The sequence below is a fragment of the Phasianus colchicus genome, chromosome 8 (genome assembly GCF_987193195.1).
Source record: "Phasianus colchicus chromosome 8, bPhaCol1.hap1.1, whole genome shotgun sequence".
In the NCBI taxonomy this organism is placed as follows: Eukaryota; Metazoa; Chordata; class Aves; order Galliformes; family Phasianidae; genus Phasianus; species Phasianus colchicus.
Window position 1 is genome coordinate 20,236,745 of NC_143443.1, and position 27,688 is coordinate 20,264,432.

The following is a 27,688-nucleotide window of genomic DNA, read 5'->3' on the forward strand; positions in this document are numbered from 1 at the left end:
GTTGATTATCCTCCTCCTACTAGGAGTATCATGTATCAGTTCATTATTTGTGAGTGCTGAATTTGTGTATATTTTTTACTACATTGCTATCAGTAAATCACATTTGGCTTTTGTCAGGGAAATCCTCCTAACACCATAACTTTACATGAGGGGGAGAAAAAAACAACACTGTTTTAGATTATGACAGTATTGATTTACAATTTCAGTGTCGTGGTTTTTTTATGGTACAAGATGACCTCATGATTTGTGTTAGCTGCACAAATACTTGATCCGGCTCTTTATCTTTGTTGGGGGTGGGGAATACATTCATGTAGGTTTGGCTTACAATTCATAGTTCTTTATGATGATGTGTCAATGTGTATTCTACTCCAAGACCTCTCACACTGGACACTGAGTTCTTATTGATTATTAGTACCTTTCTTGGACCCATGTGGCTTTCAAGGCTGTCAACTTCTCTCAGAAAATGTTTGATGAGAGCATGTAAATATATTGAGGAATTTGATTTCTTTCCATAGCTTAGTTTATATAAATAGTTCTTCAAGTTGTATTAGTTTGGATTTTAGTAGGCTTTATGTTTAACACTGTTTAGTATTTGTGGGGGTTAAGGAGTTTATCACCTGACTTTAAATAAACATGCTAAATATCCATGGTTCTGTGGCATAGAGTTCTTTTGAGCGGTAATCAAATCTTTCCAGCAGTAAACGAAAGTCACAGCTCAGATATGTCCTTTCAGTTTGAAGAACAATCACAGGGTCCAGCAGAGTCAAGTTTAATACATCTTTACAAGGTGCATCAGCAAGTCCTTTTCAAAGGATTACTGCCATCTTATCACAGACTACAAGAACTTCTCTGACTTGATATTCCAAAAGCAAGTGGAAAGAAAGAAATTCTCAAAGAACTTCAGACATAGCTTTCCTGAAACACAAAGAAATTTTTTTCTGGGAGTTTTTGTTCTAATCTTTTTAGAATCTTTGTTGCAAGAAATTTCCCACATGAGAAGAGATGGCTAGGATTTAGGACCTGTCAGTTCCAACGTTAATGGTGACTAATACTGACTTTTTCCAAAATTTAAATTCTTGATCAATTGTTGAAAATTGGCATCAGGTAGGAAAAGTTGAATAGATAGGGACACTATTGTGATCACCAAACAGCAGGCTTACAGAAAAATTAGACCAACTCTTTCCTTTATTAAAGAAATAGCAGAGCAGAATTTTTTTCACTTGCTGTTCTCCATTGAAATAGAGTTATCTCTAGCTCAGTTTCTGTGAAATCAAGTCACAAAAGGTCTAGAATAAACCAAACCCTTACGTTACTTACCACAGTGACTTTCGGTTGAATTTCCATGTGGCTGTTGTTTATGACTGTCAGACTTAATGATTTCATCATCATACTAGCTTCTCAGCTTTTAATATATATATATAAAATAAATTGTGATTCTTCAAATAATGGGATTTTTTGGATAGCAGATGATTTTTAACCTTGTAGTTCTTATCAGGATTGTCATCTCCTGCTAATAGTTAGTACACTTTCTCTTGTCTAAGGTAGAATATAATCTCCATCTTCAGCACAGTACAGATGCCATGATTGAGATACCACGTGCTGCATTTGAAGAGCTCCAGTGACAATACATGTTTCAGATTCCCTGTGAAAACCGGGCTAAGTAAGGTTATTTAGATTCTCATTCAAATCATCTGGAAGATGCTTATCTTAGGACTTCTGTTTCAGACTTTTTATTATCTTTGATTTGAGGCTTAATGGGCTCATCTTTAGACCTTTAACTTACTTCATCCCTACACCCAGTATCTACATTTATTTGCTTTGGTGTTCTTTGCTTCACTAATATATAGGAATCATGCACTCAGAATCTCCTGATTTATTATTATTAGGAAGAAGGCACCTCCTTTGTTAATGAACAGGAAAGTTCTAATTTTCAGCAATGTTAATTACTGCAATTTTGGCAATATTTCATTTTCTAGGCTATCTTATCTAAAAAACTCTTGCCTAAAATAAATGTCTCCACACAGTCCTGAGTTTGAAATATTTCTCACTTTTCTACAGGGAGTACAATGCACATTACTGTTAATTAATGAGCCTTCTCCATCAAGTCTTATGCCACATGGTATCCTTTTTGTCTTTTTTCATCAGTTGTTCAGAACCAGACCTTTTAGTGGTTGGCTTGTTTCTGCTTGCTGGAGAATAACAAGATGAATTAATGACTTGATGCTGGAAGTGCCTGTTTCAGAAAGGCAAGCTCATTTCTTCCTACCTTTCTCCTGAAGAGTATATCAGAATTTGTAATCATCAGCATTATTGGGTGTTGCTTGTTTTTTCTTTTTCCAATTCAAATGACTTTGTGTGTTCTGGAGCCATTTCTGGGGGGCAATCTTTAGTCCTACTGAAGTATCAAAAAAGTAAAATTATAGTAACTAGCATTTGAAGGTGGGCTAGAATGTTTTTGGAGGGTATCAAGTTATGTTGTTTGACCAACTAATGAAAATCTGTCTGTGCACATTTATACAAACTCAAATGGTGTGGTCTGTTTGTAAGTAGTTCAGGTCTGGACACTCGTTGGGCTTCTATTTGTGCCCTAGTGTATGTTTTTGCAGTGCATTATGTCTTGTAGCTACATCTGTTCAAAAAGTATGACTTAGGGAATGTGATGCTACTTCATCTGTGACTTTGATTGCTGCTTGTGTCGCTTGGTTGACCTCAGGAGATCAAGCACCCTGCTATCCAGCTACAGGTGAGAGGCAATGTGATTTTTTCAGAATATTAGTTACAAAAAGCATATAGAAAAGTGAAGAAATCTGTTGGTACAAAACATCACACTCAGCATTCTGTAATGGATTTCTTACCCTGTGGATGTGTTAGGAAACACATGTGCTAAAATCAATTAGGTGCACTAATTTAACAAATTACAAGAATTCTATGACATAAGGGGAGTTCTGTGATTACAAGTTGCTTCATCTGTATGCCAGTGCTAAATTCTTCACACCTTTGGTTTAAGAAGAAATGCACTCATGTCCTAAGGTTTGAACTGAGCTCTTGTGCATCTCTGTTTGGAGGACCCTGTGTGCAGAGGGCCATGCCTCACTCCCTGGACGTAAAAAGGGGGGTTGAAACTAGATGATCATCATGGTCCTTTTCAACCCGGGCCATTCTATTCTATGACTTGGTTGGCAGTACTTAGGGGCTTTCTGGACTCCTTTTACCAGATCATCAGTGATCTACCATGTATACAGCACTGCTGGAGCTATTTCACTTGGGGAGAGTGCCAGGAGCCAGGCTGAGCTATGCAACCAAAGCTATGAAGTTCATGCCTTTCAGTCAGTGTCTGAAACCACTTTGGAAAAACCTGCGCCTACACAGAGTCAGCTGATGTGTAATATCATTACATTATCAGAGTCAGCTGACGTGTAATAACTCTTCTGGGCATTCTAAGGCAGATAAGTGCAAACTGAGCACATTAGGTGACATTTGCTTAAAACAAACTAACTACGAAGCCCAACAAGATTGTCCTTAAAGACTGTCATATAATTAGAGCCTACCAGTTCACTTCAGTGGTGCTATTAGTTCTTTAGGTAACTGATGAAAGAAATTAGTGTTTCAGCAGAAAACATTGCAGTTGCAGCAATCCATTTATTTTTTTAGTCCATTTGCTGATGAGTTTGCAGTTCTCGTTTCACTTTAAGTAAAGTAATAATAAACAGAGTATAGAGATTATCTCCATCCTGAATGTTATAATGCGTTAATAATAGCAGATGTATTTGCTCTTGTCAGCTCCAGTTACATTTTCTTAATAATGGCAATAAAATCTACAGACTGCAATTAATCATTTGAAAGCAATAGTAGTGCAGCACCTTCTTTAGTTTGATTTCATTTCATTGGATTTTAAATTCAGGTTGTTGCTCTGAGTTTGTCATGGTCATGACACTGTTTTCTTTTTTTCACGATAATATTCAAGTATTAAGTATTTTCTGTAATTTCTGTCCAAAGGCAAACATCACCACTTTGAACCAGTGTAGAGTTTCTGTGAACTTTTCTCTTACAAAGAGCTTGCAGAGCTGGCTATTGCTTTGAGAACAAGAAGTGTAAAGCAATTAGTGCTTTTAAATAATACTCCTTCATCTGTGATACATGAAGTAATTAGATTAGTTAGCTGACATCGTTAGGTTGTGTTCAAGGAAATACTACTTAGATTTTGGCCTGAGTTCTTTTTCTTTCTTTTTTGTCCCTCAGTTTGTAAGACTTGCATTGTTCAGCACTTCGAAGACAGCAATGACTGTCCCAGGTGTGGCAACCAAGTGCACGAGACCAACCCACTAGAAATGTTAAGGTAAGATGACATTACACAACTTTGCTGACGTGAAGGGACACAAAAATTAAAACAACCAAACAAAAAGCTCTAAATATCATTGTCCTAAAATGGAATTAATTTTTTTGCTTGTTTGTAAAATGAGTCAACTGTGTTTGACCAGAGATTGTCAATTTCTCACCTTGTAGCAGATTGGAATTTTTCATGTATAATTTAAGGAGGAAAGACAAAATAAAAAATTGCAGCAAGGCTCGGGTATATTGTACAAATTAAAAAATTTTAAAGCCTCTATTAAACAAAGAAATGAAGCAGAAACCTTTTATGCTTTACATGATGACGAACTTATTAATAGTCTTTCTTTCCTTCCTTCCCCTCCTTAACAATTTAGGAGATTTCAAACTGCATGAAACCCTTCTGTTCTTCCTGCATTGTATAAAAAGGGTCATGCAAATAACTGAATGTTTTCCAAAGGCTATACTTGCCAATCCGTATTGTCATCTGCTGGTCAGTCAGTAGAAGCATAAGAGATGGTTTTGACACTGAAAATGTCCGTTCTTGGAAATTAATTTCTATATAACATCACCAAAAGAGAATGCAGAATTTCAAGAAAAATAGTTGTTAGGGCAAGATGTGTAAGTTATTACAATATATAGAAATGCAAAGTGATAGCTATCCTAGAGAAATTAAGAAATGTCATTATAAGTAAAAGTTCACATTTTCCTAAAATGATGAAGCCACCAGCCTCATCCTACCCTCGTTCCAACCCACTCTCTGCTTTTCCCAAGATAACTGATTCACCTGCTTTCCACAGTATGTGTGCTGGAAGTCCAAATGTGTTAAGCAAGAGTTTAAAACATGAGGAAGTCCTGCAGGAAAGACGACAGGATATCAGTACGGGGCTATGAAGGCAGACAGACAGATTCTGAAGTAGTAAAAGTAGTTTTAAGGTGTGCATCAAAGCCAGGTTGAATGGGGCCCTGGGCGGTCTGGTCTAGTATAAGATATGGAGGTTTGTGGCCCTGCCTGCCGCAGAGGGGTTGGAGCTTGATGATCCTTGAGGTCTCTTCCAACCCAAGCCATTCTGTGATTCTATGAAAGGGAGATTTTTGTTTGTTTCTTTTAGTCATATTTAATGAAGTAGATTCAAAAATAAGTTAGCTGGATTTCTATTCAACATTCACTTTTCTCTTGATGTTTGATAACCACAGCAATCATTAAAAATTTTATTGCAGACCTTAGAAGAGATTTAAACTCTTCACCTTTTTGCTAGTTATATCATATTACTGTACTTCTGCTATTTGAATAATGATGATTATTTGTGAATAAAGAAAAGTGCTGAAGTGCACTTCCCACCAACCAATGGGTAGAAGCATTCAGTGCTAGGGACAGTGTATTGTCCTTGTAAATTTGAGCTTTTACTTTGCTATGAGCATGAGAGTTCCTGGAAGCTGTCACGAGGGCACTTTGTTACAATACACTGGGATCTTCTGGCTTGGATTTGATTGTCTAGAATGTCTAGACAATATCTAGATGTTGAGCTACAAAAGTAAGGATGTATTAGCTGTGATAGCGTGGGACTACTGGATGTGAATAATTTCTAATTACTAATTGTATAAAGGAGCTGTTTTTACTCTCTTGATCTGTTTACTTTGGATTTTAATTCTTAGAATACCTTTATAGACTCAATTTTCATACATTTTATACTTTGTTTTTTTCATATGCATCAGTATCACCAGATGTGATCCCACAAGTTTTAGGGGAGATATTTTTAGTTGATCTTTCACATGATTTTTTGGGGGCCTAGAATTTGGATTATTCAAATAACAAACTTAACTGGCCAGACACCAGGAGAGTCAGAGAAAATGACAGCATGATCATGCCTATGAGATCTGATTATTGTTTATTTTTCATGGAATCTCTTTGAGATTTTATTTTTTTAGCTGAAAAAAGAATTGAATGAGCTAGATCTGCAGAGGACTCCAGAAAAACCAAAGCAGTAAAAAGGACACAACTTGTGTCATGGTCACTGCATATGCAATGAAAACAACTAAAACTAATTACTGTTTGCTCAGTTAAAGCTATCCTGAGTGTCTCAGTCCAGTGCTTAAAATCATAATTTCATGTTACTGATTGGTCCTAAGGAAGCCTTGCCTCCTTCTCACAGCTGCCTTTTGTCTTTTGTACAATTTAAAAGCAAGCAAAATAAAACCCCACCAACAACAAAACACTCAGAGGGTACAATTTTTCTTTGTGATTTATGTAGTTTGTAACACTGTTGTGAACTCAGGAAGAAATACTATTGTGTCAGTTCTAAAATAAATATTTACACCTGGAATTTACTAGAGGTGGTATTATTTCCTAATTTACTGGTGTTTGCTACAATTTGCTGTATTTTGCTTTGATTTTTGTGACGGATGTGTGTGTTGGTATCTGTCTGAAAGACAGTAGGTGAGAAAGAGTAAATCCAGCAACTCTAAGTGGTACCATTAGCTGAAGTCTTTGTGATCCAAATGTTTTTGGAGAGGTAGAGCTAAAAGGGTTTGTGTAGATGTTTACCACAAGCATATTTCTAATCTCCTATCAGCATCAGGAGCATTTTGTCTGCCATAGCAGGAGATGTTGTACAGAGTTTATAAGGCTGTTAAATACTGGAAATAGAAACGCTCTAGAAGTACATCTTTTATTCTGACAGGACTATTACTGGTGAGCTAGAAAAATATTTTAGAAAATGTCTAGTAGATGTTTAGTAAAATAGTAACATGCTTTAAGTAGGAAGGACTAAAAGGGTGAGATAAGTTAAACTCACAATCCAGAAACGAGGCAAGACCTATTTTCTCTGTAGTTATTTCCTGAAACTCCTTCTAGAGTAACTAACTGGATCAATTTTCCAACGAACTGCATGTAACTATGTTTGCTGGTTGCATTTTATGAAACACTTCTACGCATTTGCTAAACTAGTAATAGGAAGAGCAGTGTAATGACATTATCTTTTTTGGATGTTGCCTGTGTAACATTATACACACATTATACTTTGACTTAGAGACGAGCCCCATCATTGCTCAGGAATGCAGCAGGTTTCTGAGAAATGACACTGAACACCCTAAGTAGTATTTTTATCTGAGATCTTTGAGATATACTTCATAAACTCTTTCATAAACTCAATTATGAGTAACTTCATAGCTGTCTGAGTTATTTAGATGTATCTTTCAGTTGGCAGTATGGAAAGGCTGTTGAAATTAAAAGGCTGATTCTGAAATTAAACTCTGAACTCCAAAGTGAGAATACGGGAAGAGTATTAAATTTTGGAATTCACCTTCCAAATTTACAAGAATTCTGTGTTATCAATGTTATCAATGTTCAGTAGTGTTTGGGTTGGTCATATTATAAAGGCACGCTTCTTAGCAAGCTTACTTGGATGCAAGTTTTCCTGACTGATGCCTTCATTTGCTTCACTTTAGATAATTAACAGTTATCAGAGAGTTACTTTGTTCATAAAGCTCATTTATTACAGAAGGTGGGAGAGAAGGGAACTATTCAAAGCTAGCATAAATACTTGGTGCTTCTTGCCAGATAGGCTGTTTTGATGGTTGGAAGATGTGGGGGTGCAAAGAGGTGTCTAAAACAGTTTCAGTTTGGCCTCAGCAGGTAATATCATACTAAATGACTGAGTAACTTCAGAGTTAGGTCAAGTAATTTCATTTTGGAACGAGTTTGATGCAAAATACAAAATCTCTTTTTGAGTTTTCACAGGCTTGGAGGATAGGAACACTGTTGAAAGCACCTGAAATTGAGAATATTTTTATAATTTCTTAGGTTTATTACTGTAGTTTATGGTTAGTTTCCATGCACTTTAAGATCGGATAGATATTATTTTTTTCTACTTTTTTCTCTATAGCCGTAGGGATATTTTCCTTTAATTAGTGTTCCTGCTTCATTAGGAAGAAGTAGTTCTTTTAGTTTGCTTTTTCAAAGAAAATAGTTGTCAAGTAGAGTATGAGTGCGTGGTGCTAGCATTGTAACTGCTAAGTACACAGGTTTCTTGCTGTGATAGCACTGCCATTGACTTTTCTTTTGGGTCATTGAAGACCAGTTGAAAAATGAAAAATGGAATTTCTCAGAAATAAATGTAGAAAAAAACAGCATGTATGCACCATCACAAGGAATGGAACAGGATTTTTGAATTAAGGTACAGTGCGATTCTCCTTTGAAGTCCAAATTTTTCTAAATGAGTAAGTTATGAAGATTAGAACTTTCTTGCAAAGTGGAATTGTTTCCAAATCTAGTATATTTTCCATTTCCTGGATAGATTCACAAGTTCCCAATGCTCTGCTCTGGGGACTTTAAAGAAAGCAGTACCATCTAGTTGTGTTTGCTCTTCAGAGGCTAGAAGAGATAACATACTGTTTGGAAAAGTAGACCTACAGTTTCTCTATTCAGACAGTAAGTGCTTTGATGTCATATGACTTTGTTTTCCTTCTTATCCATGAGAAAGTGCTCTCCATGCATCTTTGTTTTAGGAACAGTCTGCTTCACCTGGATTTTTTTTTTCTTCTTTTGTCTTTACAAGAAGAAACAATTGAAATATTACAGTAATAGCTTAAATATAAAATTCCTATGATATGATTATCTCCAAGAAGTGGCATAGACAACTGGTCTCAAAATAGATGACTGGTTAATATGTCTATTTGTGAACTTTAGATTACAAATGCAAATAATGTAGAGAAGAGAAGCTGGAATGCTGGTGCATTTATTCTAAGAAGTGAATTGCTATCTACTAAAATGCATCTCAGTGTTCCTCAACATTAAAATCTTTGGGTCATCTTAATTTGCCACTTCTAGCAGACAAGAGGTAGTGAATTGTCATGCTTTATAACAGACCTAGTGTGTATTATTAATGGTGTGTACACATACATGTATGTATATACACAAATATAAGTATGTATATATAGAGGTACAGATATATATCAGTATTGAGAAGACAAATCAGGACAATTAAAAATGTACCAAAGGAAGTTATTGCACTGTGGTTTTTAGCCAGGGCAGAATGGATGCTTGTGAGCTTCCTTATCCTGCCCAGATTGGTTTGTAGGTGTTGTCGTGAGTAGGGAATCTGTTCAGCTCTCATAAAATGTATTACAAGGGATGTCTACACTTACTTAAAATCAATATGATAATGGAATTTATAGTTTCCATGCTTGTTATGCATTACTCAGTCCTTAAAATTTGGTACTACTTTTCTAATTTTTTCTTTTTGACAGCATAATTCATTCAGTGTGATACAAAAATAACAAAAACTTGTCAGAATGTTTTTTCCCTTTCCTTAACTTTTTATCTGTTAGAAAGTGAATTTCTTGATAATTTCAAGAAGAAATCCATTTGAGTGGTAATTGAGATAATCTTTAATGCATGTTTTTTTCCTCTAATGCTAAAATCAGCTGTTTTTTCCATTACGTATTATTTACTAGAAATATGCAATTCATTTTGCTATTAAAAATGTATTTGTTGTTTAAAGGCTAAAAATATTTAAAATGCAAGTTTCTACTTAATGTGAAATGTATTTTCTCCCCTTGAAAGGCTGGATAACACCTTAGAGGAAATTATATTTAAGCTGGTGCCTGGACTTCGAGAACGTAAGTTTCTGATTTGGTTTTGGGTGCTTGCTTGGGGTGATGGAGGGAATATGACTGTTTCTAATGCTATGTCTGTATTTCTGATTTAAAAATTCATATTACTGTTTTCTGGTGTTAACTAGAGGAACTGCAGCGAGAGATTGAGTTTTGGAAGAAAAATAAACCTCAAGAAAATGGGCAAGGTGATGACTTCTTTAATTTTTTTTCCCCTTCCTATTGTGTATGTTAGGTGACATCCTCCTCATCAAGCCCCTATTCTTCAAATGTTCATGCATGTACTTTATTATTACTGAATTCAAAGATAATGCACAAATTCTTAAAAATCTTTGAGTGTCATCTGGACTTTTATTTACTACAGCCCACCTTTTAACCAGTTGATTTACAGCGCTAACTATTTAACTGTTATTTTTGCTTGCATTTCCCTAAGCACTCACAGTCATCGTTCATGCAATTTTCCATTTGAATTCTTAATTTTATTCATATTGCGTAGAGTAAAATGTAGAACTGCTTGAGCATTTTTTACAGATTATTTTATGTTACTGAGTTTGACCAGCTGTTAAGTAGGAGGTTGTCAAGAATTAGTAACGACAAGTAGTAAAACAGTTTTCCACACATTCTAAACAATTGTTTTATGTAGATTCCAAAGTGCTTTTTCTTTTTTCTTTCTTTTTTCTTTTTTTTTTTTTTTGGTAGTTGACCAATGAACTTTGAGAGTTCATTATTGAGCTGCCAAGCGAGAAGGACATCTGTTTTTGAAGCCCCTATGATTTTACTTCAGGGTTTTGATACCATAGCCTACATGATTTGGGCTTTTACAACACCTTTTGAAAGGCTCCTTTGCTTTACTTCACAGGAACTTCTCTCTCCTGTTATTACAGCGGACAGTTAATATGTGTTAATTATGCATGTTGCAGGTGCTGAGATTAGTTGTTCCATGGTATATTTACAAGCAGTGTTTTCTGGAAGTGAACTGCCACACCGTAGAGTGGATCTGTATTTGATACGTTCAAGGTTGCAGCCTTTAAAAATCAGTAGACACAAACAACAGTAGACAGCTTTAACTATTAAGGACACATTATTTCCTATCACATAGGGATCTGTTGTGCATTTTACTTTAAAATGTCAATAGTAAAACTTCATTTTCATAGGTTATAACTGATCAATTTAAGAATACACAAAATTAAAATTGCAAAGTTAATTTGAAGGAAAGTATGCTCTTGAATATTACGTATTACATCAAATTAGTCTTTGTTGGTACTGTAACTTTTGTTTTACACTTAAATAACAATCTTCATATTCTACAGAAGAAAGCCCCAAAACTGATAAACCCAAAGCTGATGAGGAATGTGATGAAAATGAAGAAGATAAAGACTATCACAGGAGTGACCCACAGATTGCCATCTGCCTCGACTGTTTACGTAACAATGGGCAGTCCGGAGACAATGTAGTAAAAGTGAGTAGTATTGTTGTTAATTGTGGTGGTATTGTTGGAACTAAATCAGTCTATAACAATACATTTTAGTGAGACAACATTGACCTGTCTTGATTGTATCTTCAGTTACTCTCTTTTGTTTGAGGTGTTTCAGTGCATCTTAGAATTTTAGAAGAATTTCACAGCATTATCTATTGATTATTGTGGATATATTTTTTTGTAGCTCCAATATCTTCCATCCTCAGTGGTAAATAACTGCTTCATACAGCAGATTATGGCATACCAGGGAATTGCTTTAGAAGTTAGTTGTGAGAGAGCTGTTTCACACTTTCAGGATAGCTGTCTTAACATACCAACATGAAACTACTTCTCATGTAAGTTGTGTACTGAATGACTGGAATCCAAATCTTGTAAAGATGTGAACAGGAATGAAGCTACGATGCTATTATGAGTTAGAAGAGAGAGTAGTAAAAATGGTTACTGATCGGAAAAAAGATTTCTTACAGCTGTCCTTGGACTGGAAATTGTTTACATGCTATTTAATGAAAAATGAGAAGGCATGGTTCTGTAATTTCTAACATGTTTTTCTCTTCTGTTGTCGCTTTAGGGTTTAATGAAGAAATTTATCCGCTGCTCTACTCGAGTGACCGTGGGAACTATCAAAAAGTTTCTCAGCTTAAAATTAAAACTTCCAAGTTCTTATGAGGTACTTTTGGAAGAGCGTTGCTTATGTTTTTATTTCATTGCTAAGTGGTATTTTTTAAAATGAAATTGAGCCATAGTTATGCGTGAGTTTACACTAAGTATTCTTCAATATTGAAAGGTATATTTTTCTGCCCTTCAGTGAGGAGTCGTTTATCACAATGACTAGAAGTTGCTACTGGTGCAACTCATGCAATTGAATCCAATCCTTAGGAGAAGTGACAAAAATACTATCTGAATTTTTTGAGAGGAAGATGCTTTTTTTTTTTTTTTAAATATGCCATTTCCAGAATTTAATAGAGAAAGAGACATGTCTTTTCTCTGTGAGTGATTTGATTTTGGCCAGAACTGTTTTCTGGGGGGACTTCCTGACATGGTAGAAATTGTGATGTAGAGTTGAGACAGGGAGCCTAAAACTCCTGCATTAACTTTCCTTCTTCTCAGGGATACAGGAGTTTTGACTTCAGTCAGTTCTCATACAGAACTCAATGACTCCACACATTAAGCTTCCTTTAATGAATAGCAGCATCCCAGCTTCAGTCAGAGGTAGGGCTGAGTAAGATCAGGTGCATAGGTTATTGCAGAATTGTCACAGTGTTATGATGCTCCAACCAGCCAGTTTGGTGTCACTGGTTCTGTTTTACATTGACTTAATCTATCTCTGACGTCTTAAGGTCGTGCGTTATGTGGTGCCTACTTACTTAAAATTTTTTGATATTTTTTTCCTCTTGAAAGTAGGAAAGCATTATGGCTATTGTAATGAAAGAATAGTCATAGATTTTCAGTGAATGCTGTAATATCTTTCACAGTAAGAGAAGTACTTGTTTTTTCTTATGCCCTTAGTCCTTCCAGATAATAAAGAAACATGTCTGTAGACGTGCATTTTTCCTTGTAATTATAGTTATTTTTAAACTAAAACAATTAAAGTTCATAGTTTATTTTTTAAATATGAGAATTACAACACCCAGATTTTGTATGTTTGGTTTTCAAAGAGCACTGATGTAGAAAGAAGGCCTTCAATAAGCAACTTATGACTTTCTCTTCAGAGAAACACTATGTAGTATTGGTAAATATAGACAAGTTTTGTCTTCTAATAATTTCCTACTTAGTTTAGAACATTTTTATCCTGACCAAAACTTCAATGAACATAAAGAAGTGAAAAAGTGAATTGGAACACTACTGTACAAATAGCCTGTTGTCAATATGTTGTATTTATTAAGCTTTTTATATTAAGAGAAATTCTGGGCATAGTTCTCAGAGATGCTCTTAAAAGTTCATTTAGTCATTAATTTTTACATCAGTTTGTCTTACCGTTTGTTCTGTTGTATTTTAAGCTGGATGTACTATGCAATGGAGAAATCATGGGAAAGGATCATACTATGGAATTCATCTATATGACAAGATGGAGACTAAGAGGCGAAAACGTAAATGCTGTTCTATTACTAATAAATGGTGTTTGGGGATTTTTATTACATGCTTTCATAGCTTGATACAAAATATCTTCTGTGACCTTTTGAAAAGACCTGTCCTTAAAAATATGTTTTGCATGTTTTCTGTATTTCTTGTGTAAGAAAGAATCTAGTGAATGGAAAACCTGCAGCAAATGTATTGTGTAAATTCTGAAGCTTAAAACTGAAAGGTATACAAAGTTTGCATGAAAGGTCTGCTCAGAATTTTAAGTAAGCTATCTGAAAACCTACACACTTTACTCATTTTGTGCAAGTTTCCTGTTAGTGACATTTTACATCACAATATTTACAAATCTGCATACAGCAGTTCTTTATTTAGAATCTGTTTTATTCATTCGGTAATGAATGAACTGTAACACTGGCAAATTATTGGAGCAACCTGATTGGTGTATGGTTGTTTCAGTGAGTACTACATTCATGTTTTTAAGTTGCGCTGTACAACAAAGACTAACAATCAGGTAATACAGCTAGATGGGTTTTCCTTATTGTGTGCATACATTTTAGAACTGCAGTACTTCACTTACTTGAAGACCTTTCTTTCAGGTATGCTTTTGTTTAATTTAGTAGACCTTACGTTGTCCTGTATACCTAGTAGATTTTGTTAGGAGTCGTATCTCCATTTCTTCTCTTGTTTTTTAAATTTAACCATTTGTTTGTATCTGGCTGTTGGTTGCTTTTTGCTCCTTATTGCTTAATGCTATGAGCAAATTTGTTGTCTGCCCTACCAGTTGAGGTTATACTGGAGGAGTGATAAATTTAAGCAGTTAACATAATTTATTAATCTGTATACTCAGATTTAAAATGCATTGGGAAATGGACAGAGAAGACAGGATTAAACATACTGTGGAATTAATAATCTGCAAGTTTCTTAATTTTACCTTATGTGAGAAAAATAAAGGCGTATTTCATAGGAATTAAGAGAATTAATATGTATAGGCAATTATTTGTTAAATTTAAATGTTGTATTACGCTAGAATTTGAAAGTTACCAAAACCCCGGAGTTGCATCAGTGAGTACCATTTTTCCAGTAATACCTTGAAACCAGCAGTGGCTGTTTGCCTTGCCATTTTACCTTTTTATTAGCACTGGCTGTACTAGTAGGAAATTTTGAGGTAACAACTTAAGTGATAATGGAATTCTTTTCATAAAATTTAATCCTGCAACCCCTGCTTACAAATGGACCTTTGGTCCTTGCAGTCGTTTGTAAGCAGCAGTAACTGGCATCTTGACAGCAAGGACACTATTTGTACTGGCTAAATTTTTTAAAAAATCTCAAAATTATCATTTTAACCTTAAATGAGTAGAAGAGTTGACAGCTCTTGCTTAGATTTGTAAGTTATGTTTATATACATCACGTTCATCTTCTCTTTTATGTAGCTTTAAGTAATTACCCTGAAGTCAGAGATGACAGACTAAATCTTGTAAAAATTGTGCTGGTGATAAATCCAGTAACATCTGGGCTTTTCTAATTTTGTTTTCTTTAACTGTGTTGGATCTTCTAAAATAACAGTAGTTGCAGTGCTAATTAATTCTCTTCCTTTGGATGAAGATCAAGTAAATCCTTTATTTTTGTCTTTGGTACTATTTGCCATCAGCTTTTATTGGCACACCTGTGGACCTTACAAGAGGTAGAGTAGTTAAGTGGAATATCCATTTATTCATTAGAGAAGTCTTTCTTGTTTTAAACAAGAAAATAAATTTTAAACTTTACAACTGAGTTTTTAAAAAAGGAAAGATAAATGTCTATGTCCAGCTGTGGATGCCTCTTATCTGATCAGAAAATCATCTCCTTCGCAGTTTCGGTGTCAGAACTGCTCATCTTCGCAAGTCTACTCACAGGATGGCACTTTTTATCAGGTAAGAGGCACTCACGACTGTACATATTACAGTCAGTAAGGTCCTGTAAACACTACAGTTATAACCAAAACTGGAATTTTTATGATACCTCACTACAAAGTGCAAAAATACCATGAGAAAGACTTGAGCATTTTTGTTCATTGAAAGAAAGCTTAATTAAATTAACAGAACATTTTCAAATTACCAGGTTTTGTAGGTTTAAAATATAAGACTTCTATCTTTTATTTTCCGTTAGGCCAGTTATCTTGTTTCAATCTTTAGGCTGATACTTGCATCAGTATGGAAGGGTTATCAACCTTCCTATCTCATTTTTCTGATAGGTAGCATTGGGCAACCACTGACTAAGGACCAAAACTGAAGGGACTGAAACAAAAGAGACTGTATTGGTGGTTTTGTATCTTTATGACAAATCATATTTTCTTTTTAAACAAGTAGAGAAATTGGAAATTGAAGTTGATTCCTAAATCTCATTAATCAGTTTGGTATTCTTTTTCAGTATATATCAAAAATCATAAGGATTGGACAAGACCTCTTAAGATCGTCTAGTCCAACCATCCACCTGCTGCCAATAGTGCCCACTAGACCATGTCCCTAAGTACCACATCTTCACATTTCTTAAGCACCTCTAGGGACAGTGAACAGTATTTCAGTTTGTTCTTCAGTAATATTCAATTGAACTTTCTTCTAAAAATTGCTTTGAAAGTAATAATTTTTCTTGAGCAAAAAATTAATGATTGAGCATTGCTCTCACTACAGATGGGAGTGATCTGTTTTACAGTCATACCTACTTCAGTAATTAGAATCACTCCAACCTATTTCATCTTTGTCTGTACAGTTTGTTTGTAGTTCTTCAAAGTAGCATTCAGACTTGCAAAAACACTTCGTGATGTCGGTTTGCATGATGCATTTTTCAGTGAGGTGACTGCTTTGTCTCTGCCTGTATGGACTTCCAGTTAGAACTGAGTGCTTTTAGATACAATTTATACAATCAAAATATTTGTTCTGAAAAAGGAACAAGCAAAATAGTATTTAAATAATACAGTCATATCCTGTGTGGAAAAAAATCAGGGACTAAGTCATTTGGTCTGCAAATACATTTGCTAATTGCTAATGCAGGCTACACATGGTGCTCCTTGTCTTCTCTTCCTAAATACTCTTGCTGCTGTTGAATACCTCTGTTTTTATGTTTTGATTTCTCTGCACTCCGGTTTGTAAATCACCAGCAACTATGGTCACGTTTAGTTCTGCTGATCATTTCTACCCCAACACAGAAATTTGTTTAGCTATGAAGGTCTCTGCAGTGATCTCTTTCTTTCTTGGTACCTGAAGTTCATCTATCTTGCATTTAAAGGTTAAAGTTTTTTATTGTTTGTTTCCAAATTGGGAAAAATCAAGGCTTAAATTAGCCATGCTCTGTGGCAGAGGCCCATACAATTTCTGAGTCAGTAAGATTAGCCTGTTTTATTTGCAATCAAAACAGATCAATAAGGTAAGAGGAAAACATCTTCAATAAAATGCTGAAAGACTGATAAAAATGAGATGTTAACAGAACCTCCAGCAACAGGTACTCAGCTATTCCGCAGCACTTTTTGGAAATCTTCTGTTACCACAACAGCCAATTCAGGGATTCCATTATGTTATTCAATTCCCACCCCCTCTTCCTCCCCCCTTACCCCACCTTGTAATAACTACTGAATGTGTATCATTAATTATGAAGTTGAGGAGTTTGGATTTCAGGGAAGGGAAAATGTTAGCCTTCATTTTTTCAGTATGTCAGTTGACAACTATTTTATCTGATTCTTTCTTTATTATTTAATACCAAAGGAACCTAGCTCCATTTAACTAGTGCTAACTACTGCCATGGCTATGAGAATCTCTGTATATTTACAAAACAAACTATATTCATGATCTGTAAAAGGACCTTATTTTACATAGTATAAAAGTTAAAAATTGCTTATTCTCAGACACAGCAACAAAAATAAAAATTGTTTGAATAATCCAACATATTTGTCGTAAACCATAAAAGTTACTAAATATGTAGAAGTCAGATGTAAGAATTTTATGTTCAAAACAAATAATTATAGCTGATTTAGAAATAAGATAGCTTTGAAGTACAGCAATGGAATTGTTGAAATGTATATTGCAATCATTTGATTTATATTTTGAATAGTTCTATATATATGTTTGAGGAACAAGTTCTTACTGTTCTTAAGGTAAACTTTTATAGCATTTCTTTTGTATTTTAATGTATCGTATCTTCATGTTATTCTTGTCTTTGTTGTTGTTTTTCTCTTGCTTTTGTTTTTAGTCTTACCCTATGGTACTTCAGTATCGACCTAGAATTGACTTCGGTTAGACCAAAGGGCCAAATCCCATTGTGATGAATCCTGCACTATTTGTTTACCCATCGACAGATTGCACAATGAATGGATGTGCCTGGATTAGGGGGACACAACCAGATTTTCAGCATGCAAATAAGGACATTGTCTTTCTTAAAATTGTCAACTGCATCTTTGTTGTTTCTATTAGAGCAAGCCAAGTGCCATTCTGCTACTGAAATGTGCATAAGATATTTGTGAATTTTATGTGTGCTGCAAGTCATAGCCAAAATCATGAAGTGTACAGTCAAGATTCAAAAACTCTGGAATATTTTTGCTTGCGTGTTAGAAAATCCTTCTGGTCCTCGTATTGATCACACTAGCAAAATGGCAGAGTGCTCATTCCATGTGGTGTTGCAGTTTCACACGCTTACTATTTTACTGAATATTGTTGTTTAAATCATAGAGTACTGTACAAATAGGTAAGGATTATACCTTGAAAATATTTTGTATAGAAAATATATTTAGAGAAGTGGTTGTTGGGCCACTACCTTTTTCTCAATAAGCTTCTTATGGGTCCAGGTATAGCTCACTCATGAGTGTGCAATGGTCCTTTTGCAGTGTACCTTTAACAGAAGTGATAATTCGAAAAAGGAATTTTAAATAGTCTAAGTAGATTCTACCAGTATTGCTTAAAAGCATTGCAGCTTTCATGATTGCACTTTTTTGTGGCTACCCTAAAGGTTGGAATTTGGGATATGGCTTTTCTTTGGAAAATGGCTTCTAGTCAGATGACATTTCTTCTAATAAAACCTTTATTGAAATGAAGTTAAAATCATCTGTCTATGAGATAAATTTCATTGTGAGGTTACAGTCAAGGCAGAATCTACATGTAGTTACTGCATTTTGTGGTAAGCACTTCCTTTTAAGATTGGGTAAAGGTTTGTAATAAGCTTAAGAAAAAAATAACATATAGCTTTAGTTATGCTATACATCTCTCTTGAAAGTATCTGGAGTGTAGAATTCTTTGTAGAAATGTTTCACAAGTTGAAGCCTCATCATACAATTATTTCCATAAAATTAGAGGCAATACAATACTGAAGATAAGCAGTCTGACCAAAATAATTCTTCGGGTCATTGTTTTTTCCTGAGACCTGATAGTGCTGGATAAAAGAGTGATTGTTGCCTTAGGTACTGCAAGTGTAATCGTTCTGGTATAGAATGTTTATTGAGGTTTCTGGTAATGTTGCAGGGGGCATAATAATGCGCATGTTTTCTGTAGTCTTCCGTTGTCTTGCTCTGCTTACAAGTCAAATGAGTTTTTTACTTCAAAAGCTGTGGAGATAACTGTAGTTCAGCACCTTTTATATAATTCTTCTTAGTGCACACCCATTAGTACTGTAGATAGCTATTTATGTCCTTAAGCCTTCTGCATACATCAGAAAGGAACCAAATTAGTGTTTCAGGAACTACTCTAATCGTTCTTGGGTAGGACAAAGTGAAAATTCTATCTTGACTATCATGGGATCAAGTATAAAAGGTGGAAACAAGGCTGTAACTTCTTTGTAAATGTGTATTCACGTATGTTATGTTTCTGTAGGAGAAACGCACATGTTGTGGATTAAATTTGACCCCTATAGTACTTGCAGGAGTTCTAACATTGATGACTTGAAGAATCCCTGTCATTGGGTTAAGTCCCACCACTGCACTCCGAAGCCCATACATCATGCTGAAATAGCGATGCTGTCAGTAGCAGTCTGTTTAGGAAACCTGCCATTGCAGGTCAAGGTTGCACATATTGTGCAGATGCCAGTGAACCTGGGGAAGCAAAATGTTAAGGAAGCTGCTGCTCTGTTCTGCAGGCATAACGTGCTGATTGGCGTGGACATTCTTTTGCCCACACTGTAGTGGGAACAGGTGCACCTGCAGGCTGCAGGTAGTGGTCATCTTTTTGCCCACCCGAGCTGTGAGGTGGTGCTTCACAGAAACAGCCACACGCTCTGTGCTGGGAGGGCCCTGCTCATCTGTGTACGTGGAGCAGCTTGTCAGATTAGAGCATTCATTCTAAGTGCAAGTCATTGCTATCTTTGTTATATACAATTGTTTTGTATGGTAGAAATAGATATTATTTGTAAATATTGACATGCACATGCAAGTGACACCTTACAATTTTTATATACTTCATGTGTTTTTATACCAGAATTTTCACTGTAGGTTCACTTAACATAAAATGCCTGTTTCGTTTTATCACAAAACTAGCATTAGGACTCTTAAGCATAATTTCTGCTTGATCTGGGGACCCTTTTTTCTCAACTTTTGCTGGTTTGACAAATTTGAATAGATTTGGTGGAAAAAAAAACTGCATTAATTTTTATCCATTTACAATTACCTTACACAGAAGTCTGCATCCAGCTAAGGGGACCCTCAAAATTTAGTCTACTTTGTAGTGGCTTTTAAATGACATCCCAACAGAAGATTAGACTGTCTGATGACTTTCTGAAGTCACAGTTCAGAGAACTGTGAGTTTGTCTTGATCAGAATTGGATACTGGCAATTCATGGTATTTTCTTGATGAAACTTCAAGCTAGGTTACAGAAGGCAAATCTTCATTTTAAGCATGGAAATTATAGACGTACATGATTCAGTGTTCCCAGCTGAGAATTATGCCTTTAAATGCTTTTAAATGTGTATAGTCTAGACAACTATCTACAATTAATGCATTTCTGATTTGATGGCAAAACTGCTGAGTGCTGTTCTAGTTTAATAGTTTTTGTAGCAGCAAAATACCAGTGAAATACATATCTTAACTGGGCAGCTTGTGTAACACAGGCATTGCCTTTCTTACAGGAATTTTTTCTCTTCTCTGTAGTACATATGTGCCATGTATCTACATATAGGCATATTTGATTCCTTTGTGCCAATTAAAGATATCTCAACAGCATAGGAAGATAGCACGTACAGATTCCTATGTGCCAAAGATGGAGTAAGTGGAATAAGTACTAAGCATTCCATTAAAACTACACCATATTCCATCACCGAGCTGATTGCTGTGTACAGTCACACTTGCTGAACTTTTCCATACTGCCAGAACCTAGCTGCAGAGGAATAAGACCGAGAAAAAATACATATATATCCGCACTACTACCTAACCTTGCTATCTCTTATTTAGCACATTTGGTGCTTTTTTTTCCCCTGAAAGTGAAAAAAATTTATATGCTTTCCACTCTGGGGTAACTTATTAATGAGCGTTTTAAGCAATTTTTCATTGGACATTGATGTATGCTGTATTTGTCCAGCAACAAACTGTAAGCTAAAATTTACAGGTGAGGTCCTATAAAATCTCCAACAGTAGGGAATTCAGTAATCAAGAAGTGCATCTTCCATTGTGCATTAATACACTGCATGTAGTTGAGAGCCTAGTGCTATAAAATACATTTATTTGGATGAAATGCCAAATAAGATTGCTGTAATTTTCTTAAGTGACTCATCACTACAGTAGTTACTGCTCACGAGTGCTTCTGGGATTTGGATCCTAGCAGTATGCAATGAGTATTGTGCATACTTAGCTAGCTTGCAGCTATTATGCAAAGAAAAGTTCTAAAAAGTATTATTTTGACTTTACTGAAAATATTATATAAAGTGCCTGATTATTAATACAGAATATCTTTTAAATCCATTATTTGTATTTGGCAGGGTAATCTTTGCTTCTCTATCTTATCAATGGTCTTAATATTTTCAGCAAGAATATTTCATGATCACTCTGTATTGAGAAGCCTTCTTTCACATGAAACAAGCAGAAAAATGTTTTTTTTTTTTTCCATTTCAAATTGTCTATCTCAGTAGAAACTATGTGAAAAGAATACTTTCATATTGAAATTATTTCATTTTCTCTATGAGGTGACCTTGAATTCTGAATCTTTTTTTTGCCTAGGCTCCAAAGATGTGATTCTACTTTTCTCTTCTGCACTTATCAAAAACAGTTCCAGTATATCTATAGGTGGAAAGAGACTGATCGCATTCCCTTTAGGCATAAGCTAGACTTTTCTCCATTGCAGACAAAGCAATGGTCCAGAGTTTCCATCTCTTCCCTTCTATGTGCAATTGTTAGGCATGACTTTGTTAGAGAAGAAAGGAATTTTTCTTTCTCTGCTGCTTTCTGAAATAACAAAAGGTACCAGTGTTTATAGTCCTTTCACTGAAGCAGTCTCTGAATTGTGTTGTTCCTTTTGTTGGCAACAGAAGAAATAGCCTCCAGATCTGCCAGGTACTATGTCTGATAAAAATTCTGCAGAACAGGTAATTGTTCAAAACCAGTCTTACATAGCAAAACAAACAGGCTGAGGGGCTACATAAATTACCGGTCAAATACATAGCATAATCATACTTGTCTATATTTGCTTAGAAGAGGTAAGAATTAAATATGTTCAAAGAAGTGAATAGTTGCAGAAGAATAATGTGGTAATTCATCTGTCCTCGCAGAGTGACATTCATATAGGTATAGCCCCTAATAATGTGGAAGAACATGTGAAGTGTTCCTTTCACAGTTATACTCTGCAAGTCTTCTGGTCTTTCTATGTAAGAATCATTTAATAGATAAAACTGAACAGGATGGAGATTCTCAAAAGAACCTGGGACTTTCTTGGAAAAGAGTTCGCAGATGAAAGCAAAGCAAAACAATCCTAGAGTATGTGACAGAGACCTCCTTTTGCAGTACAGATACCAAAATGCTGACTGTTAGGACAGAAGGTTTATGGGCACGCTTTAATCAAGTCCAAAAAAACCTCCAGAGCATCTGTTTCCTAGCTCTGGGAAGCAAAATGTGACACTCTGGAACTCCACTGTATGTCTTAGAACAAGGTAGAATCAGGTGCCACCATGACATTAGAAAATTAGTGCTTAATGCCAAAGAAATTAATGTTTTCTTTTGGGATTAAATTAGTCTCTGCTGGATTTTGGTGAGATTTTCACAGTTCTGCATCTTGAATCCTTCATAGCCAGTCTGAACAAGGTCATGCTTCCATGTGGTGTTTGGCTAGATACCTGCTTGAGGAAGGATTGCCATCTACTGGAGCATGTTCCAGGATGGATTCCAAGACATGAGCTTTGATCCACACTAAAGGAAAAATGAAAAGCTTCCACCTTCTCACTTACCACCACTTTTATGGCATATGGGAAATCTGGCCTTCAGACCTCATTTGAAACATTCTTTTGTAGGAGTGTCCCCTGATGATTATCTTATAATAGTAGCATTTTTTCTTCATGAGCAGATCTACCTGTTGAGGTTCTTTTTCCCTACTACTATGCTGTCTGCAGATCAGGTTAAAACAGCAGGTTCCAGAACAGGTGATTTAGTAAGGGATTTCTAATGGAGATCCTTCCAGCCAAGGTATGTGCCATAAATTTTCTGAATTCAGGTGGCTTGCTGATGCAGCTGTGTAAGGATGTTGTTTCATTCTCTTGTAAGAGATGTAGATCTGTGCAGTGGTGGGGTGTGGCAGTGGAATGGAAGAGCTCTGTAAGCTGGTGGGAAGGTCCTGGCTACCTGTTGTACTTGTAGGGAACCAAAACCTCCTTCTTTAGGCTCAGAATGGGTGAGGTGTTCGGGAACATCTGCAAGTGTAATCTTTTGCAGTTACATTAATTTTAACCAAAGAGAGGCATTGGTTGGAATTTGCATGTATTACACATACTTTTCTTTGAGGTAAATTTTGCATGTATTTTTAGCAAATACTTCTGACAGGGTACTAATGTGGCAGTTGATGGGGTGAGATGGATAGGAGCAGTTACTGTGCATTTTTCATAAAAGTGAATGGAAGGCAGTTGCTATATCATAAACAAAATTGCTGCAACAGTGACACATTTGTGCTGCTAGTTAACATACTGAGGTTTGTGCTACAAATGAAGTTGTAATAAAGATGTTTATTATCAAAGTGCAAAGCACATTTTCTGATGGTATTCTACTTCTCAAATTGTGTTTTGTATTATAGCATATTGAGTAAATAGACGTTCTTGCTGTTGTCTCATGGATTTTGATGCAGTAAAATGAAACATGCTCCCTTTTTTCTGAAAAAATATAATCTACTGATTGATTCAAAATTATTCTTTGCCTTCAGATACTTAGTTTGTTCATTTTAAAAAAATTAAAAGAGAAATAAACTATTTTTATGGATAATCTGATTGCCTAGTAGTTTCAAGGGACTTACTTAACACCAAAGGTAGGCCACCCAGAAACTGGTGTGAGTGAGGGAATCCCACGTTCCTGCAGTGCAGTGGTGAGAGTTAGCCGTGGGGCTGGCAGAGAGGAGCTCCCTGCCTGGGGATGTGCTGCACCACACGCCCAGCAGTCCCAGAACAAAGCAGCCAACACAAGTGGGATTAGTGTACAGGTTGAGCTGGCGCACTGCGAGTGGCTCTGTGGGTATAACTGATGTTGGAAAAGAGGAGCGCGAAGGCTTGCATTACTGATGTGTCAGCTATACCTGACCTGTGAACTGACAAAATACTTCAGTGTGCTGTCAGTCCTGTGAACCTTCCGAAGCACAAAATATTCACCAGGCTACTTTGGGGTTTTCTAGCTGTAGTTCAGTGTTATTTTGGAGGGTGGAAAGGACAGACTTGGAGGATAATGAGAAAATACTAAGATTGTTTTACAGATTTTTATACGTATTTTTTTAGCGAAAGGCATTGCTGTACTCAGTGTGAGACCTTTGGTTAGCAAGAAGTCAGTTATTTTATTTGTGCAGAGCAAGATAGAATAAAGAAATCTAAAAACCTTCATTTTCTTTTCCAGGATAATGATTAGCTAAACTGGAAAGTAACAGAGCAATTTAATTATTTAGCTGATTCTGAAACATTTTGATCTAAATACTTACTGATAGTCATTTTTCCTCAAATACAAATTTCTTAGAGTAAGCATGAAGCAGCATCTCTTTTTTTTTTTTTCCCTTACTGCAGACTTAACTGTTGAGAGGAAAAAAAAATTTTTTTTTCCTTTTTCTTAGTTTTTAATTAATACAGATCCGGAATGGTTGGATGTTCCAGGCTGCTGAATAGTGTTGGTGTGAATGGAATTTTTTTGGGATGGGGGCCTAAGTGTTCTTATATAAGCTGTGATCCAAGTTATGATAAGAAAGGAGCCTATGGTGAGCAGTAATAATGTTCTAATGCTTCCTTGCGTTTGATCAGTAGCTATCAGTTTTTAATGTTACAGCCCTCACAGTACTTAGGAGCTCATAGAACATATTGTGATGTTATGTTGCTAATTTGTTTTAAAATATAAAATGTTTTAAGCTTTTTGTCAAAAGTGGTAACATCATATTACAAATAAACCTTTTTGTGGTTGTAAAACTTAGCTTATAAATCATTCAAATTGAAGTGAAAAAACACAGGTCATTGTTAATGACAGTCTATCCTACTATGAAAAATATATGTATTTTTGTAAAGGAAAAGCACTTGTAGATATTTAATCGGTCCAATATCTGTCTATGTTAATGTTTTGGAAAAAAAATACAAAATGCTGCTTAGAGAATCACTTACATGTGTTTTATTTTTTGTGCTCAGATGCATTTTCTGTTGATTTATGGAATGTTTCTTCCATGTGAAGCTGTATAGTTAGTACAGCTGGGCTAAATGCATTTGTTTCCTTAATGGAATGCAGCGTGTCTGACTATGCCATCACATATTCTGTCCGATCAGAAACCCGACTGCAAAACATAGACTGGTGGTGCTGTTCTTCATCTTTGATATTAGCTTCATCCTGCCGTATATCATTACTACTTCATAATGATTATAAAAATGCTAACAATTTTTTGGTGGTGGTTGTGTTTAATGGATGTTTTTAGGGCATATTTGGTTATTGATTTGCATTTTATCAAACCTACAAAGATTTATATGTAAATATATTTACGTTTACAGATGGTATTTGAAGTTCCTCCAGACAATAAAACTTTTCTCTGGAGGAAACTACAGCCAGGTACATGCATGGAGTATGATTGCATCACTGAAGTATCTGAGCACTTGTACAAATAGTATTTTTCTTAAATTCAGAATAATTTATTTCTAGTAATGTTGTAAGGACCATTGAAACTTCAACCTTCCCTATTTAAATTCTGCATAGTGGATTTAATGTGTTTTGATTCTGCATAGGGGATTTACGTAGTTTAAGAAAGTAAAGCAAAGAATTTTATTAAAGTACTAGTAGAGAGCAATGAGCGTGTTGGTTTACTGTTTGTGTATAGTCCACATCTGTTTAATTTCAGTGGGATTCTCCAGGATATTCCCAGTGGTGGAAATCATCAGTGGAGTTACTTTGCTTATCCTTCATTGTAGCTAACTCCTCACTGAGTTTCCTTTCATTGGTGGCTTGTTCAGTATCTAATACTGTAGATCTAATAGCTTATGCTAGCAGTAGACTCAGTGGTATGAACTCAGTTGAGTAAATACTTGTGGAGTTGTGAAATAAGCAGAGAATTTCACTCAGACAACAAGCATTGGTTGTGCCACCCTCTCATTAACATGCATGCTTCACAAAAAACTGTCAGTGATCAGTTTCTAATGTGTTTCACCATTTGAATATTGTATGTCTCGTCATTTTTAGTAATTTATATATGAATTCACTGGGGGTCAACATCTCAGGTTCTGCAAAGTAGCATTTAAAAACTTCAATCCATGTGAGCTATGAATGCAATGCAAATATTGCAACCTTTTGTTTCTTAAAGAGACAAATAGGTTGGGTTCAAAGGATTTTAGAGCTCTGTGATTTTCATCCAGTGAAATTTAATCCATCAAATGAATATTCTTTACGTCTGCGCTAAAATCATCAGAAACTGAGTGGTAGTCATGGGGAAAAAAAAAAAGAAAAGAGAAGGCTCTGAGTTAGCAGTAGTGAGTAATTCTACAGTGTGGTAAAGAGAATGCTGGCATTAAGTTCCATTTTGGCAGTGCCACAGTTCCTCCTTTTGGTGCGGAGTGACATGAGCCTGTTTGAAAATGCATCTCCACATGTGTTAGCAAGGTTTATTTCAGAGCAGTAGCTTGTGCAAACAGTGTAAATGGACCTTTTGGAATCTTGTGTATTAAATAGAATTGATCTGTAATATTTCTAATGATCTACCTACCAATAAGGTTCAGTACCAGCAATGTTAAACTGAGTGCTTCACGCTAATGTCAAGAATGTTCACAGCACCTTTATAACTGCTGATAACAAATTACAGTTTGGTATGGCTCATGTGCTGCAAGATGCCTCTAGCCCAGTTGGATTAATTCTATGAAAAATAGAGATGAGCAAGAAGTATAACTAATCTGCTTACTAGCACTGAATTGCTCCTTTCTCAAAGCAATAAATATATCCATGTTGTGACATCTGTTGTGCAGCCTACAATAAGAGTTGTTTTGTTGCATTGTTTCTATATAATTTATTTTGTGCAATAAAAAATCTCTGGTTTTATCTGACTTTTCTCTAATTTTTTGTAATACTTTAATTAAAACCTTTGCTGGCTTTATATCTTCATGGATATGTATGATATATATATATATCATCATGGAAGTGTGCTATCAACTCACAGAAGTGCAGAGCAGAAAATGGAATACAGAAATGTTTCACCTCATAGGAAAAAACAATGCACTTACATGGCCTAATTTTGTTCATGTTAATGTCATAGAGAATGTTACCATTGATCTTAGTGGGTACAAAGCCTGCCGAATACCAAAGTTGACTGAATTGATGCTCCAATCTATAAAATGCACATGCATGCTGAGTTACTAAGATGAAAAACAAAGGAGGAAGAGATGTTATTCAAGAGAAGTTGTATTTTTTTTTTTTACCTGAGATGCTGCTGTGAAACCTGTGCTACCACCCCTTGAGATCTGAGATATATGTTTCAGATTAGGAAATGATAGAAATGGTTGCTGGTTAAAATGACCTGAGACAATGAGCATTTGGCATCTTCTCGTAAAATTCTTCTAGA

At 35.5% G+C, this 27,688-nt stretch overlaps 1 protein-coding gene across 5 annotated transcripts in view; it reads left to right on the top strand.

Moving 5' to 3' along the window:
* PCGF5 (polycomb group ring finger 5) overlaps positions 1–27,688 on the top strand; it is a 59,366-nt gene that overhangs the window by 29,769 nt on the left and 1,909 nt on the right. For 2 of the 5 annotated variants that reach the window (XM_090145211.1, XM_031610387.2), the window contains exons 3-10: positions 4,240–4,336; positions 9,890–9,945; positions 10,068–10,127; positions 11,250–11,398; positions 11,985–12,083; positions 13,414–13,503; positions 15,346–15,405; positions 17,714–27,173. In XM_090145211.1, the coding sequence (XP_090001337.1) occupies positions 4,240–4,336; positions 9,890–9,945; positions 10,068–10,127; positions 11,250–11,398; positions 11,985–12,083; positions 13,414–13,503; positions 15,346–15,405; positions 17,714–17,761 (659 nt within the window). In that variant the 3' untranslated portion in view covers positions 17,762–27,173. Of the gene's footprint in view, positions 1–4,239; positions 4,337–9,889; positions 9,946–10,067; positions 10,128–11,249; positions 11,399–11,984; positions 12,084–13,413; positions 13,504–15,345; positions 15,406–17,713; positions 27,174–27,688 lie in introns of those variants that run through there. The other 3 variants (XM_090145212.1, XM_031610388.2, XM_031610389.2) reach the window with 3 other exon arrangements.